This window comes from Cynocephalus volans, chromosome 2 (genome assembly GCF_027409185.1).
Source record: "Cynocephalus volans isolate mCynVol1 chromosome 2, mCynVol1.pri, whole genome shotgun sequence".
Lineage (NCBI taxonomy): Eukaryota > Metazoa > Chordata > Mammalia > Dermoptera > Cynocephalidae > Cynocephalus > Cynocephalus volans.
The window spans coordinates 39,107,109-39,122,797 of NC_084461.1; the positions used below are offsets into that span (position 1 = coordinate 39,107,109).

The following is a 15,689-nucleotide window of genomic DNA, read 5'->3' on the forward strand; positions in this document are numbered from 1 at the left end:
AACGACGCATACATCAGAAAACACAACAGGAAGAAAAACAGTAAGAAACCAATTGTACTTTAAAATCAATTTGGGAAAATTCTAAAATCATAAATTACAATTCTGAAAGCTCGAAAGCGTACAAAGACAATTATTAGGATCACATTTTGAAATGAAGATGAATGCCTAGAAAACTTGCAAGTGGTAAGAGACCTGGAAAACTCAAGGAGGAAACAGTCCGGAGAATAGGCAAGGAACACGGAACGTCCGTTTTAATGCACTTTTATTTGCCACGTGGACACGTTTTGAAAATGAGAATCTTCTTCAGATAGGAAGATCCCAAAAGGCTCCTGCTGCTGCTAATAGTCTCTAGTGCCAAAGATGAAAGGGCAGCACCCCCATGACATCATGGAGACGAGGGCGCCAGCAATGTGACGAATCCACTCCAGACCTCCTGCCAGAAGTGCGTGGCTGCTCCACCGGTAGGGGGCGGGAGGTCGGCGACACTCCACAAGGGGCACGCTGTCAGAGGCCCCGGGGTCCTGCTGTGTGTCCCCAGGGTGGGGCGTGCCTGCCCAAGGAGGCTGCTGGATGGCCTGTCTGTCGACTTCCTCTACACGGTCCACCGCTCCTATCGGACCTCCTGGCTTGTCGTGTGTCCCAGTCCGAGGAAACGCAGTGGGCTGGGCTCTGCTGGTTTCCGAAGTGCTCCGGACCGTGGGACCGAGCCCGTCTGGCAGGCCGACCCAGCGAAGGCGCCAAGGACTGGAAAGCAGATTCCCACAGCCATCACCGCTGTCGCACGAGAGCTCTACTAGAACAGGGTACACGGGGACAGGCCACGGACCGCGATCTTCTGAGCTCAGGATCGTCGGAGGCTGGGACTCTGACGTCACCTCTGGGCAATCCCAATCCTGCTTCAGACAGCCGGGGAAGTGCCGCTCCATGGCTTCAGCCTCAGACCAGCAGGACGCTGCGAGCGGGGGCGCTGATGGACCAGGCACAATGGTCAGCAGGACACCAGCCTCGCTATTTATGCTCTCCAGGGCTCGGGGCGGAGCCGAGGCAAAGATGACAGACCAAGGGAAAACGAAAGTTTGAGAGACTCCGTAAGACCCAGACATTTCGAATAGAAAAACGTAGCTGAGAAATCAAACGGAAATGAAATAAATGTACAACAACAGCAAGTTCTGAGAACCAGCCATACAGACTCCGCAAAACGGAGTTTTTTCCATATGCTACGATTAAGAGACCGCTGAGAACTAAGCTGGTACGTGTAACGCTTCGGCTCCATTTTCTCAGGCCAGAAGAACCATTTAAAACGCTCCCAAGTACCCGACCGTCCATGGACTTCTAGGTGAGTCAGAAATCACGTCCGCGTGGGTCGCGCTGCGCGCCGAGCGTCCCTCTGTCCCGTGGTCGAAACCCTTCCCGCGGCACCGCGCGCTCAGGGTACGGTCCGCGACTCCAGAGAGGCACTTGGGAACAGTTCCTGCCAGCGTCTGCGGCAAACGGACACCCTAAGGCAACGTGAAAGACAGGGCGCACCCTCATTGTCTGTTTTATGGCCACTCGAACCGGTCCCCGTCTCCACATGTGGATTTGGACAAAATTTCTGACGGACACGCGCGCGGACCCGCGGCCCGGCGTGAACGGTTTCCCAGCCCCACCACATCCTCAGCGGACGCGTCATATATGACTCCAGAGGGCATCGTGGTAACAGCTGTGGCGGGCTACAGAAAAAACAGAAAGACCGTGTACGCCGTTCACGGCCACACACACACCGAAAACAATACGGAATCGGGAACGGCACGTTGGAAAAAACACCGGCAGGCGCCCGCTAATGCGAATGGAAAAACGGCACTAGCGGGCCGAGGACGGAAACGTGTGCCGGGAGGGGCGCTGGCCCCAGACCAAAACGGAGCACGCCACATACTGCGAATGGAAAAACGGCACTAGCGCGCCTCGGGCTGAAAAGTGTGCGGGGAGTGGCGCTGGCCCCAGACCAAAAACGGAAGACGCCCCATAGTACGAATGGAAAAACGGCACTAGCGGGCCTCGGAGGGAAAAGTGTGCCGGGAGGGGCGCTGGCCCCAGACCAAAACGGAGCACGCCACATACTGCGAATGGAAAAGCGGCACTAGCGGGCCGAGGATGGAAAAGTGTGCCGGGAGGGGCGATGGCCCCAGACCAAAACGGAAGACGCCCCATAGCGCGAATGGAAAAACGGAACTAGCGGGCCTCGGAGGGAAAAGTGTGCCGAGAGGGGCGCTGGCCCCAGACCAAAACGGAGCACGCCACATACTGCGAATGGAAAAGCGGCACTAGCGGGCCGAGGATGGAAAAGTGTGCCGGGAGGGGCGATGGCCCCAGACCAAAACGGAAGACGCCCCATAGCGCGAATGGAAAAACGGAACTAGCGGGCCTCGGAGGGAAAAGTGTGCCGGGAGGGGCGCTGGCCCCAGACCAAAACGGAGCACGCCACATACTGCGAATGGAAAAACGGCACTAGCGGGCCGAGGATGGAAAAGTGTGCCGGGAGGGGCGATGGCCCCAGACCAAAACGGAAGACGCCCCATAGCGCGAATGGAAAAACGGAACTAGCGGGCCTCGGAGGGAAAAGTGTGCCGGGAGGGGCGCTGGCCCGACCAAAACGGAGCACGCCACATCCTGCGAAGGGAAAAACGGAACTAGCGGGCCGAGGATGGAAAAGTGTGCCGGGAGGGGCGCTGGCCCCAGACCAAAACGGAAGACACCCCATAGTACGAATGGAAAAAAGGCACTAGCGCGCCTCGGGCTGAAAAGTGTGCCGGGAGGGGCGCTGGCCCCAGACCAAAACGGAGCACGCCACATACTGCGAATGGAAAAACGGCACTAGAGCGCCTCGGGTGGAAAAGTGTGCCGGGAGGGGCGCTGGCCCCAGACCAAAACGGAAGACGCCCCATAGTGCGAATGGAAAAACGGCACTAGCGCGCCTCGGGTGGAAAAGTGTGCCGGGAGGTGCACTGGCCCCAGACCAAAACGGAAGACGCCCCATAGTGCGAATGGAAAAACGGAAATACCGGGCCTCGGAGGGAAAAGTGTGCCGGGAGGGGCGCTGGCCCGACCAAAACGGAGCACGCCACATCCTGCGAATGGAAAAACGACACTAGCGGGCCTAGGATGGAAAAGTGTGCCGGGAGGGGCGCTGGCCCCAGACCAAAACGGAAGACGCCCCATAGTGCGAATGGAAAAACGGCACTAGCGCGCCTCGGGCGGAAAAGTGTGCCGAGAGGGGTGCTGGCCCCAGACCAAAACAGAAGACGCCCCATAGTGCGAATGGAAAAACGGCACTAGCGGGCCTCGGAGGGAAAAGTGAGCCGCGAGGGGCGCTGGCTCCAGACCAAAACGGAGCACGCCACATCCTGCGAATGGAAAAACGGAACTAGCGGGCCGAGGATGGAAAAGTGTGCCGGGAGGGACGCTGGCCCCAGACTAAAACGTAACCCGCCCCATACTGCGAATGGAAAAACGGCAACTCCGTATTTCCTTTAGGAAATGGGTGTTTAGTGTCAGTTTGGCAAAAAGGGGCGAGGGGAAGGCTCAAGCCCTGGAAAGTTCTCCCGCGGTGCATCCAAGCACTTTTCTTTTAAGGCACGTTTGATGGGTCGCAGAGCTGCTGGTTTCCTCGTGCGGACTGTGTCTCACACTCAGTGTCGCTCATTTCTCCCGGCAGACAGAAAGTCCGTGGCAGGAATACCGATTGCTCCAAAGGGCCCTTTGCCTTGGCACCAGCACTGCCCTTGGCCGGGTGCCAGCGCCGCTCGATTCTCCAATGGGCGGGTCCCGCGCGCAGCGGCCACAGGCGAACCGCGCCGGGGGACTTGCCTTGGCCCTGTGCCAGGAGCGCCCGGCGCAGCTGGTGCCGTTCGCGATCGCCACGATGGGTTCCCCGAGTCGGGTGTTTCTCGGTACCTGCACCGCTCTATGCTCCCTGCTGACCCAGGCTGGTCCCGGCTCCGTTAGGGGCTCCGCGAAGGCGTTTTGTCAGCCGTGGGTACAATAGGGGCACGGGCCGTTGTTTTTGGTTGCAGTTTCTAGTCCAGCTGGACTAGCGGTTTGTAGGTCGCTGCACGCAGGTTGAGACCGCTGCATGTGGAGCGGTGACAGCGCCGCTCTGTCGCATTCCCGGGGTTGCGTTCAAACGGCCTTTTCAAGCGGCAGCAACCACTACTTGGGGACGCGTTCTTCAGTGGCCGCTCTGTCCCTTGCACCCTGTCCTCGGCTCCTCATCAGCACTTTGCGATCAGCGTCGACTTGACAGTTTTCTGGCTGCGTCCATCGCTGGTTGTGGCAAGAGCAAAGTTCCGCGGTCCCTCCATGCGGTTGCTTTCTCAGTCCTAGGACCCCTAGTGCCGTTTTGACATTTGCAGAACCTGGTTTGTTCCGTTTTGGTCTAGGGCCAGCATCCCAAACCGGCACACTTCTCTGTCATCGCACGTATGTACACCGAGTCTCTCACTGTTCCTGAGTGTCTCGATTTTCTCCGACTCTGCCCAAACGGGTGTGCGTTGTTAGCGATACCGCTAGTGGCCGCCACTTGCAGGATCCCTGTACTTTCGTTTTCCCGGAATCCCGTCGTCTCCGCGACCGCACATCCCGCTGTTGGGCGTCCACATTGGCGCATCGGCAGCACCACGGATCGCACCGATCTGGCCGTTCCGAACCTGCAGCTCCAGACTCCCCGGGTGCGCTGAGCACCGTGTTCCTGGGGGGCAGCACCGCTGCGAGGGTCGCCCCGCCGCTTCTCGGGAGCGTTGGGCATAGAGCTGAGCCAGCCAGATGGCACTTTTTCTTTCCCTGCGTCCACAGCCATCCGGATCGTCTCTGTCTTGTCCTGACAAACGAGTCTTGTTGCCTGTGCGGGTCGCGTCTCTGTCGCAGGACCCCGCGCTCTCACCGAGTTTCGGAGTCTACCTCCCAGCACGTTTTCATTTCGCCCTGCCTGCGATGTCTTCTTAGTCTCAGGAAGTCACCGCTTAACCCTAACGAGTCAGGGACTGGCCGTGCGACGGTGACGTTTACACGGAGCACGTCCAGCTTTAGCGACGTCTTCGTGTAGGAAACCGGCATTGATTCCCCGCCGCGGTTTCTAACCTTAACTCCGAGTCCCGCGGTGCGTGTGGTTCTTAGTCACGGAAGTTTGTCTTCACACTCGAGGAGTCCCCCGTCACTTATGCTGGTGACTTTTAAACTCCCCTCGAGGTCAGGATGTGCAGGCCCACGTGTCTCCCGAACTGTCGTTTGGACAAATCCGGCGAACGTGATGTTTTGTCATTTGGGTGCACGGGAAGGTGTTCCACCTGCCCCTCTTAGTGGCGGCTCCTGTTCCCTCCCCCGCCCTTTTCCCCGTTGTGATCTTCAGCCCTAATGACATCGATCTTCTGATCATCGTTGGCTAATAGGCCCTCCCCCCAGAAAAGTAAAATGGCGGTAAAGACCCAGATACACAAAACGGCGCCTGAGAAAGTTTCCCGGAAACCCCCACGCAGAAGAGTCCCCGAGCCGCCACTCAACTTCCCCCGCGCGCGCGATTTTGCAGCCAATGAGAAGGTCCCAGCTCAGCTTCAACCCCGCTCGCTCCCCGCCCCTTCCTCCTTAGCCAGTAGGAACCGTCCAGCTCAGCCTAACTGGATATAAAAGGCCACCCCGAGTCCCCCTGCGGCTGCTCCCACGTTCCCGAGGGCACCCGCTTGTTCATCTTGCCTGCCTAATACACTTCGGTTGAGTCCCTGTCCCCTGGTGTGTCTTATTTTGCGCTCGGGCCAAGGTTTTAATTTTCAATCCTCGCAGCTGTCTGTGGAGTCACATCTCCCCAGTCCCGTGTCCACGTTTGACTGTCGTGGTTCACGTGGAGCCAGGTTTTGTGGACACTTGATGGAGCTCAGTGGACCCATCATTGCCGTCTTTCCTTAGACACTATTTCGTTCCTTAGGAAGACCTGCAATACCAAACGTTGTAATAAAAGCCATTTGTCCACGTTTTCTACGAGTCATTCATGGTTCCAGTCATGCAGTCCGCGGCCTCCCGAGCCCCGCAGACGCTTCGGAGTCTGCCCTGGGAGCCCGGGACCCGCTGCAGCAGCCACGTGGGGAGACTCTGCGGGGCAGGGCGGCCTGGTCTACTGGCCGGCGTCCCAGGAGAAGTTGTCCACGTCCCCTCGTCCGGAGCTCGGCGTCCACGCAGGAGTCGCGTTGGGAGTGTGTGTGACCCCGAAGGGGGTCGGCGGGCAGGTGTGCAGGCCGAGAAACGCGATGCGAGGTGGGGGAGGCTGGGCGGGGCGGTCGGGCCGCCTCTCACCGGGAGATCCAGCTCCTCCTGCTGACGTTCGCTCCGGCTCTGGGGCTCCCCCTGGCGACCGCTTTCGTGTCGTTCTCGTGTTCGGAGCCTCGGTGGGGGGAGGACAGCGAAGGCACCGGACGTGGCCCCAGTGCCAGAGGAACAGTCCCAGGAGGCTTCAGCACTAGCAGGACTGTCCTGGGTGCACCAGGGCATCCTCGCGTGCTCGGCCTCCTCGGAGATTAAACGTGCAGGGATGGGGGTGGCGAGACTGTCGCTGCGCTCCCGGGCTCACGCGAGGTGTGCGGGTGTGTCCGTGCGGGTCAACCGGCACGCTCCGGGCGTTTCCGTCCGTGGGCACCGACCGGGGACGAGGCAAGTGAAAGGGAGAGGGTGTCCTGCGGCCGTACGCGGTCCCTCTGGTGGCCCAGACGTCGCCTTCAACTTTTCCTTTCATTTTACCGACTCGGCCTCCGGAGGTGGGGACCGGCCTCGAACGCAAAAGGAGCAGGGAGGGGATGCAGGGCTCGACCGGGGTCCGCGTGCACCCGGTCGTCCAGGCGGCTGCCGGGAGATTTTCACCAAGTCTCAGTCCTGAGCCCGCACACACGCCTAAGCCTGCGGATGGCGGGAGGGCTACGTTTACCTTATAAAACGTAAGGGATGTGACACGAGAGTAAATGAAAACAAACGACGCATACATCAGAAAACACAACAGGAAGAAAAACAGTAAGAAACCAATTGTACTTTAAAATCAATTTGGGAAAATTCTAAAATCATAAATTACAATTCTGAAAGCTCGAAAGCGTACAAAGACAATTATTAGGATCACATTTTGAAATGAAGATGAATGCCTAGAAAACTTGCAAGTGGTAAGAGACCTGGAAAACTCAAGGAGGAAACAGTCCGGAGAATAGGCAAGGAACACGGAACGTCCGTTTTAATGCACTTTTATTTGCCACGTGGACACGTTTTGAAAATGAGAATCTTCTTCAGATAGGAAGATCCCAAAAGGCTCCTGCTGCTGCTAATAGTCTCTAGTGCCAAAGATGAAAGGGCAGCACCCCCATGACATCATGGAGACGAGGGCGCCAGCAATGTGACGAATCCACTCCAGACCTCCTGCCAGAAGTGCGTGGCTGCTCCACCGGTAGGGGGCGGGAGGTCGGCGACACTCCACAAGGGGCACGCTGTCAGAGGCCCCGGGGTCCTGCTGTGTGTCCCCAGGGTGGGGCGTGCCTGCCCAAGGAGGCTGCTGGATGGCCTGTCTGTCGACTTCCTCTACACGGTCCACCGCTCCTATCGGACCTCCTGGCTTGTCGTGTGTCCCAGTCCGAGGAAACGCAGTGGGCTGGGCTCTGCTGGTTTCCGAAGTGCTCCGGACCGTGGGACCGAGCCCGTCTGGCAGGCCGACCCAGCGAAGGCGCCAAGGACTGGAAAGCAGATTCCCACAGCCATCACCGCTGTCGCACGAGAGCTCTACTAGAACAGGGTACACGGGGACAGGCCACGGACCGCGATCTTCTGAGCTCAGGATCGTCGGAGGCTGGGACTCTGACGTCACCTCTGGGCAATCCCAATCCTGCTTCAGACAGCCGGGGAAGTGCCGCTCCATGGCTTCAGCCTCAGACCAGCAGGACGCTGCGAGCGGGGGCGCTGATGGACCAGGCACAATGGTCAGCAGGACACCAGCCTCGCTATTTATGCTCTCCAGGGCTCGGGGCGGAGCCGAGGCAAAGATGACAGACCAAGGGAAAACGAAAGTTTGAGAGACTCCGTAAGACCCAGACATTTCGAATAGAAAAACGTAGCTGAGAAATCAAACGGAAATGAAATAAATGTACAACAACAGCAAGTTCTGAGAACCAGCCATACAGACTCCGCAAAACGGAGTTTTTTCCATATGCTACGATTAAGAGACCGCTGAGAACTAAGCTGGTACGTGTAACGCTTCGGCTCCATTTTCTCAGGCCAGAAGAACCATTTAAAACGCTCCCAAGTACCCGACCGTCCATGGACTTCTAGGTGAGTCAGAAATCACGTCCGCGTGGGTCGCGCTGCGCGCCGAGCGTCCCTCTGTCCCGTGGTCGAAACCCTTCCCGCGGCACCGCGCGCTCAGGGTACGGTCCGCGACTCCAGAGAGGCACTTGGGAACAGTTCCTGCCAGCGTCTGCGGCAAACGGACACCCTAAGGCAACGTGAAAGACAGGGCGCACCCTCATTGTCTGTTTTATGGCCACTCGAACCGGTCCCCGTCTCCACATGTGGATTTGGACAAAATTCCTGACGGACACGCGCGCGGACCCGCGGCCCGGCGTGAACGGCTTCCCAGCCCCACCACATCCTCAGCGGACGCGTCATATATGACTCCAGAGGGCATCGTGGTAACAGCTGTGGCGGGCTACAGAAAAAACAGAAAGACCGTGTACGCCGTTCACGGCCACACACACACCGAAAACAATACGGAATCGGGAACGGCACGTTGGAAAAAACACCGGCAGGCGCCCGCTAATGCGAATGGAAAAACGGCACTAGCGGGCCGAGGACGGAAACGTGTGCCGGGAGGGGCGCTGGCCCCAGACCAAAACGGAGCACGCCACATACTGCGAATGGAAAAACGGCACTAGCGCGCCTCGGGCTGAAAAGTGTGCGGGGAGTGGCGCTGGCCCCAGACCAAAAACGGAAGACGCCCCATAGTACGAATGGAAAAACGGCACTAGCGGGCCTCGGAGGGAAAAGTGTGCCGGGAGGGGCGCTGGCCCCAGACCAAAACGGAGCACGCCACATACTGCGAATGGAAAAGCGGCACTAGCGGGCCGAGGATGGAAAAGTGTGCCGGGAGGGGCGATGGCCCCAGACCAAAACGGAAGACGCCCCATAGCGCGAATGGAAAAACGGAACTAGCGGGCCTCGGAGGGAAAAGTGTGCCGGGAGGGGCGCTGGCCCGACCAAAACGGAGCACGCCACATCCTGCGAAGGGAAAAACGGAACTAGCGGGCCGAGGATGGAAAAGTGTGCCGGGAGGGGCGCTGGCCCCAGACCAAAACGGAAGACACCCCATAGTACGAATGGAAAAAAGGCACTAGCGCGCCTCGGGCTGAAAAGTGTGCCGGGAGGGGCGCTGGCCCCAGACCAAAACGGAGCACGCCACATACTGCGAATGGAAAAACGGCACTAGAGCGCCTCGGGTGGAAAAGTGTGCCGGGAGGGGCGCTGGCCCCAGACCAAAACGGAAGACGCCCCATAGTGCGAATGGAAAAACGGCACTAGCGCGCCTCGGGTGGAAAAGTGTGCCGGGAGGTGCACTGGCCCCAGACCAAAACGGAAGACGCCCCATAGTGCGAATGGAAAAACGGAAATACCGGGCCTCGGAGGGAAAAGTGTGCCGGGAGGGGCGCTGGCCCGACCAAAACGGAGCACGCCACATCCTGCGAATGGAAAAACGACACTAGCGGGCCTAGGATGGAAAAGTGTGCCGGGAGGGGCGCTGGCCCCAGACCAAAACGGAAGACGCCCCATAGTGCGAATGGAAAAACGGCACTAGCGCGCCTCGGGCGGAAAAGTGTGCCGAGAGGGGTGCTGGCCCCAGACCAAAACAGAAGACGCCCCATAGTGCGAATGGAAAAACGGCACTAGCGGGCCTCGGAGGGAAAAGTGAGCCGCGAGGGGCGCTGGCTCCAGACCAAAACGGAGCACGCCACATCCTGCGAATGGAAAAACGGAACTAGCGGGCCGAGGATGGAAAAGTGTGCCGGGAGGGACGCTGGCCCCAGACTAAAACGTAACCCGCCCCATACTGCGAATGGAAAAACGGCAACTCCGTATTTCCTTTAGGAAATGGGTGTTTAGTGTCAGTTTGGCAAAAAGGGGCGAGGGGAAGGCTCAAGCCCTGGAAAGTTCTCCCGCGGTGCATCCAAGCACTTTTCTTTTAAGGCACGTTTGATGGGTCGCAGAGCTGCTGGTTTCCTCGTGCGGACTGTGTCTCACACTCAGTGTCGCTCATTTCTCCCGGCAGACGGAAAGTCCGTGGCAGGAATACCGATTGCTCCAAAGGGCCCTTTGCCTTGGCACCAGCACTGCCCTTGGCCGGGTGCCAGCGCCGCTCGATTCTCCAATGGGCGGGTCCCGCGCGCAGCGGCCACAGGCGAACCGCGCCGGGGGACTTGCCTTGGCCCTGTGCCAGGAGCGCCCGGCGCAGCTGGTGCCGTTCGCGATCGCCACGATGGGTTCCCCGAGTCGGGTGTTTCTCGGTACCTGCACCGCTCTATGCTCCCTGCTGACCCAGGCTGGTCCCGGCTCCGTTAGGGGCTCCGCGAAGGCGTTTTGTCAGCCGTGGGTACAATAGGGGCACGGGCCGTTGTTTTTGGTTGCAGTTTCTAGTCCAGCTGGACTAGCGGTTTGTAGGTCGCTGCACGCAGGTTGAGACCGCTGCATGTGGAGCGGTGACAGCGCCGCTCTGTCGCATTCCCGGGGTTGCGTTCAAACGGCCTTTTCAAGCGGCAGCAACCACTACTTGGGGACGCGTTCTTCAGTGGCCGCTCTGTCCCTTGCACCCTGTCCTCGGCTCCTCATCAGCACTTTGCGATCAGCGTCGACTTGACAGTTTTCTGGCTGCGTCCATCGCTGGTTGTGGCAAGAGCAAAGTTCCGCGGTCCCTCCATGCGGTTGCTTTCTCAGTCCTAGGACCCCTAGTGCCGTTTTGACATTTGCAGAACCTGGTTTGTTCCGTTTTGGTCTAGGGCCAGCATCCCAAACCGGCACACTTCTCTGTCATCGCACGTATGTACACCGAGTCTCTCACTGTTCCTGAGTGTCTCGATTTTCTCCGACTCTGCCCAAACGGGTGTGCGTTGTTAGCGATACCGCTAGTGGCCGCCACTTGCAGGATCCCTGTACTTTCGTTTTCCCGGAATCCCGTCGTCTCCGCGACCGCACATCCCGCTGTTGGGCGTCCACATTGGCGCATCGGCAGCACCACGGATCGCACCGATCTGGCCGTTCCGAACCTGCAGCTCCAGACTCCCCGGGTGCGCTGAGCACCGTGTTCCTGGGGGGCAGCACCGCTGCGAGGGTCGCCCCGCCGCTTCTCGGGAGCGTTGGGCATAGAGCTGAGCCAGCCAGGTGGCACTTTTTCTTTCCCTGCGTCCACAGCCATCCGGATCGTCTCTGTCTTGTCCTGACAAACGAGTCTCGTTGCCTGGGCGGGTCGCGTCTCTGTCGCAGGACCCCGCGCTCTCACCGAGTTTCGGAGTCTACCTCCCAGCACGTTTTCATTTCGCCCTGCCTGCGATGTCTTCTTAGTCTCAGGAAGTCACCGCTTAACCCTAACGAGTCAGGGACTGGCCGTGCGACGGTGACGTTTACACGGAGCACGTCCAGCTTTAGCGACGTCTTCGTGTAGGAAACCGGCATTGATTCCCCGCCGCGGTTTCTAACCTTAACTCCGAGTCCCGCGGTGCGTGTGGTTCTTAGTCACGGAAGTTTGTCTTCACACTCGAGGAGTCCCCCGTCACTTATGCTGGTGACTTTTAAACTCCCCTCGAGGTCAGGATGTGCAGGCCCACGTGTCTCCCGAACTGTCGTTTGGACAAATCCGGCGAACGTGATGTTTTGTCATTTGGGTGCACGGGAAGGTGTTCCACCTGCCCCTCTTAGTGGCGGCTCCTGTTCCCTCCCCCGCCCTTTTCCCCGTTGTGATCTTCAGCCCTAATGACATCGATCTTCTGATCATCGTTGGCTAATAGGCCCTCCCCCCAGAAAAGTAAAATGGCGGTAAAGACCCAGATACACAAAACGGCGCCTGAGAAAGTTTCCCGGAAACCCCCACGCAGAAGAGTCCCCGAGCCGCCACTCAACTTCCCCCGCGCGCGCGATTTTGCAGCCAATGAGAAGGTCCCAGCTCAGCTTCAACCCCGCTCGCTCCCCGCCCCTTCCTCCTTAGCCAGTAGGAACCGTCCAGCTCAGCCTAACTGGATATAAAAGGCCACCCCGAGTCCCCCTGCGGCTGCTCCCACGTTCCCGAGGGCACCCGCTTGTTCATCTTGCCTGCCTAATACACTTCGGTTGAGTCCCTGTCCCCTGGTGTGTCTTATTTTGCGCTCGGGCCAAGGTTTTAATTTTCAATCCTCGCAGCTGTCTGTGGAGTCACATCTCCCCAGTCCCGTGTCCACGTTTGACTGTCGTGGTTCACGTGGAGCCAGGTTTTGTGGACACTTGATGGAGCTCAGTGGACCCATCATTGCCGTCTTTCCTTAGACACTATTTCGTTCCTTAGGAAGACCTGCAATACCAAACGTTGTAATAAAAGCCATTTGTCCACGTTTTCTACGAGTCATTCATGGTTCCAGTCATGCAGTCCGCGGCCTCCCGAGCCCCGCAGACGCTTCGGAGTCTGCCCTGGGAGCCCGGGACCCGCTGCAGCAGCCACGTGGGGAGACTCTGCGGGGCAGGGCGGCCTGGTCTACTGGCCGGCGTCCCAGGAGAAGTTGTCCACGTCCCCTCGTCCGGAGCTCGGCGTCCACGCAGGAGTCGCGTTGGGAGTGTGTGTGACCCCGAAGGGGGTCGGCGGGCAGGTGTGCAGGCCGAGAAACGCGATGCGAGGTGGGGGAGGCTGGGCGGGGCGGTCGGGCCGCCTCTCACCGGGAGATCCAGCTCCTCCTGCTGACGTTCGCTCCGGCTCTGGGGCTCCCCCTGGCGACCGCTTTCGTGTCGTTCTCGTGTTCGGAGCCTCGGTGGGGGGAGGACAGCGAAGGCACCGGACGTGGCCCCAGTGCCAGAGGAACAGTCCCAGGAGGCTTCAGCACTAGCAGGACTGTCCTGGGTGCACCAGGGCATCCTCGCGTGCTCGGCCTCCTCGGAGATTAAACGTGCAGGGATGGGGGTGGCGAGACTGTCGCTGCGCTCCCGGGCTCACGCGAGGTGTGCGGGTGTGTCCGTGCGGGTCAACCGGCACGCTCCGGGCGTTTCCGTCCGTGGGCACCGACCGGGGACGAGGCAAGTGAAAGGGAGAGGGTGTCCTGCGGCCGTACGCGGTCCCTCTGGTGGCCCAGACGTCGCCTTCAACTTTTCCTTTCATTTTACCGACTCGGCCTCCGGAGGTGGGGACCGGCCTCGAACGCAAAAGGAGCAGGGAGGGGATGCAGGGCTCGACCGGGGTCCGCGTGCACCCGGTCGTCCAGGCGGCTGCCGGGAGATTTTCACCAAGTCTCAGTCCTGAGCCCGCACACACGCCTAAGCCTGCGGATGGCGGGAGGGCTACGTTTACCTTATAAAACGTAAGGGATGTGACACGAGAGTAAATGAAAACAAACGACGCATACATCAGAAAACACAACAGGAAGAAAAACAGTAAGAAACCAATTGTACTTTAAAATCAATTTGGGAAAATTCTAAAATCATAAATTACAATTCTGAAAGCTCGAAAGCGTACAAAGACAATTATTAGGATCACATTTTGAAATGAAGATGAATGCCTAGAAAACTTGCAAGTGGTAAGAGACCTGGAAAACTCAAGGAGGAAACAGTCCGGAGAATAGGCAAGGAACACGGAACGTCCGTTTTAATGCACTTTTATTTGCCACGTGGACACGTTTTGAAAATGAGAATCTTCTTCAGATAGGAAGATCCCAAAAGGCTCCTGCTGCTGCTAATAGTCTCTAGTGCCAAAGATGAAAGGGCAGCACCCCCATGACATCATGGAGACGAGGGCGCCAGCAATGTGACGAATCCACTCCAGACCTCCTGCCAGAAGTGCGTGGCTGCTCCACCGGTAGGGGGCGGGAGGTCGGCGACACTCCACAAGGGGCACGCTGTCAGAGGCCCCGGGGTCCTGCTGTGTGTCCCCAGGGTGGGGCGTGCCTGCCCAAGGAGGCTGCTGGATGGCCTGTCTGTCGACTTCCTCTACACGGTCCACCGCTCCTATCGGACCTCCTGGCTTGTCGTGTGTCCCAGTCCGAGGAAACGCAGTGGGCTGGGCTCTGCTGGTTTCCGAAGTGCTCCGGACCGTGGGACCGAGCCCGTCTGGCAGGCCGACCCAGCGAAGGCGCCAAGGACTGGAAAGCAGATTCCCACAGCCATCACCGCTGTCGCACGAGAGCTCTACTAGAACAGGGTACACGGGGACAGGCCACGGACCGCGATCTTCTGAGCTCAGGATCGTCGGAGGCTGGGACTCTGACGTCACCTCTGGGCAATCCCAATCCTGCTTCAGACAGCCGGGGAAGTGCCGCTCCATGGCTTCAGCCTCAGACCAGCAGGACGCTGCGAGCGGGGGCGCTGATGGACCAGGCACAATGGTCAGCAGGACACCAGCCTCGCTATTTATGCTCTCCAGGGCTCGGGGCGGAGCCGAGGCAAAGATGACAGACCAAGGGAAAACGAAAGTTTGAGAGACTCCGTAAGACCCAGACATTTCGAATAGAAAAACGTAGCTGAGAAATCAAACGGAAATGAAATAAATGTACAACAACAGCAAGTTCTGAGAACCAGCCATACAGACTCCGCAAAACGGAGTTTTTTCCATATGCTACGATTAAGAGACCGCTGAGAACTAAGCTGGTACGTGTAACGCTTCGGCTCCATTTTCTCAGGCCAGAAGAACCATTTAAAACGCTCCCAAGTACCCGACCGTCCATGGACTTCTAGGTGAGTCAGAAATCACGTCCGCGTGGGTCGCGCTGCGCGCCGAGCGTCCCTCTGTCCCGTGGTCGAAACCCTTCCCGCGGCACCGCGCGCTCAGGGTACGGTCCGCGACTCCAGAGAGGCACTTGGGAACAGTTCCTGCCAGCGTCTGCGGCAAACGGACACCCTAAGGCAACGTGAAAGACAGGGCGCACCCTCATTGTCTGTTTTATGGCCACTCGAACCGGTCCCTGTCTCCACATGTGGATTTGGACAAAATTTCTGACGGACACGCGCGCGGACCCGCGGCCCGGCGTGAACGGTTTCCCAGCCCCACCACATCCTCAGCGGACGCGTCATATATGACTCCAGAGGGCATCGTGGTAACAGCTGTGGCGGGCTACAGAAAAAACAGAAAGACCGTGTACGCCGTTCACGGCCACACACACACCGAAAACAATACGGAATCGGGAACGGCACGTTGGAAAAAACACCGGCAGGCGCCCGCTAATGCGAATGGAAAAACGGCACTAGCGGGCCGAGGACGGAAACGTGTGCCGGGAGGGGCGCTGGCCCCAGACCAAAACGGAGCACGCCACATACTGCGAATGGAAAAACGGCACTAGCGCGCCTCGGGCTGAAAAGTGTGCCGCGAGGGGCGCTGGCCCCAGACCAAAACGGAAGACGCCCCATAGTGCGAATGGAAAAACGGAACTAGCGGGCCTCGGAGGGAAAAGTGTGCCTGTGCCGGGAGGGGCGCTGGCCCGACCAAA

General features: G+C 58.9%; 3 protein-coding genes across 3 annotated transcripts; all 3 read right to left on the bottom strand.

Moving 5' to 3' along the window:
- Window positions 1-338: 338 nt before the first annotated feature.
- LOC134370473 (annexin-2 receptor-like) lies at window positions 339-1,103 on the bottom strand. Its single transcript, XM_063087582.1, has one exon. The coding sequence runs from the start codon at window positions 1,101-1,103 to the stop codon at window positions 339-341; it is 765 nt and encodes a 254-aa protein (XP_062943652.1).
- Window positions 1,104-7,324: 6,221 nt separating this feature from the next.
- Window positions 7,325-8,089, bottom strand: LOC134370474 (annexin-2 receptor-like). The gene has a single exon (XM_063087583.1). The coding sequence runs from the start codon at window positions 8,087-8,089 to the stop codon at window positions 7,325-7,327; it is 765 nt and encodes a 254-aa protein (XP_062943653.1).
- A 5,853-nt stretch (window positions 8,090-13,942) lies between these two features.
- On the bottom strand, window positions 13,943-14,707 carry LOC134370475 (annexin-2 receptor-like). Its single transcript, XM_063087584.1, has one exon. The coding sequence runs from the start codon at window positions 14,705-14,707 to the stop codon at window positions 13,943-13,945; it is 765 nt and encodes a 254-aa protein (XP_062943654.1).
- Between the last annotated feature and the right edge of the window lie 982 nt (window positions 14,708-15,689).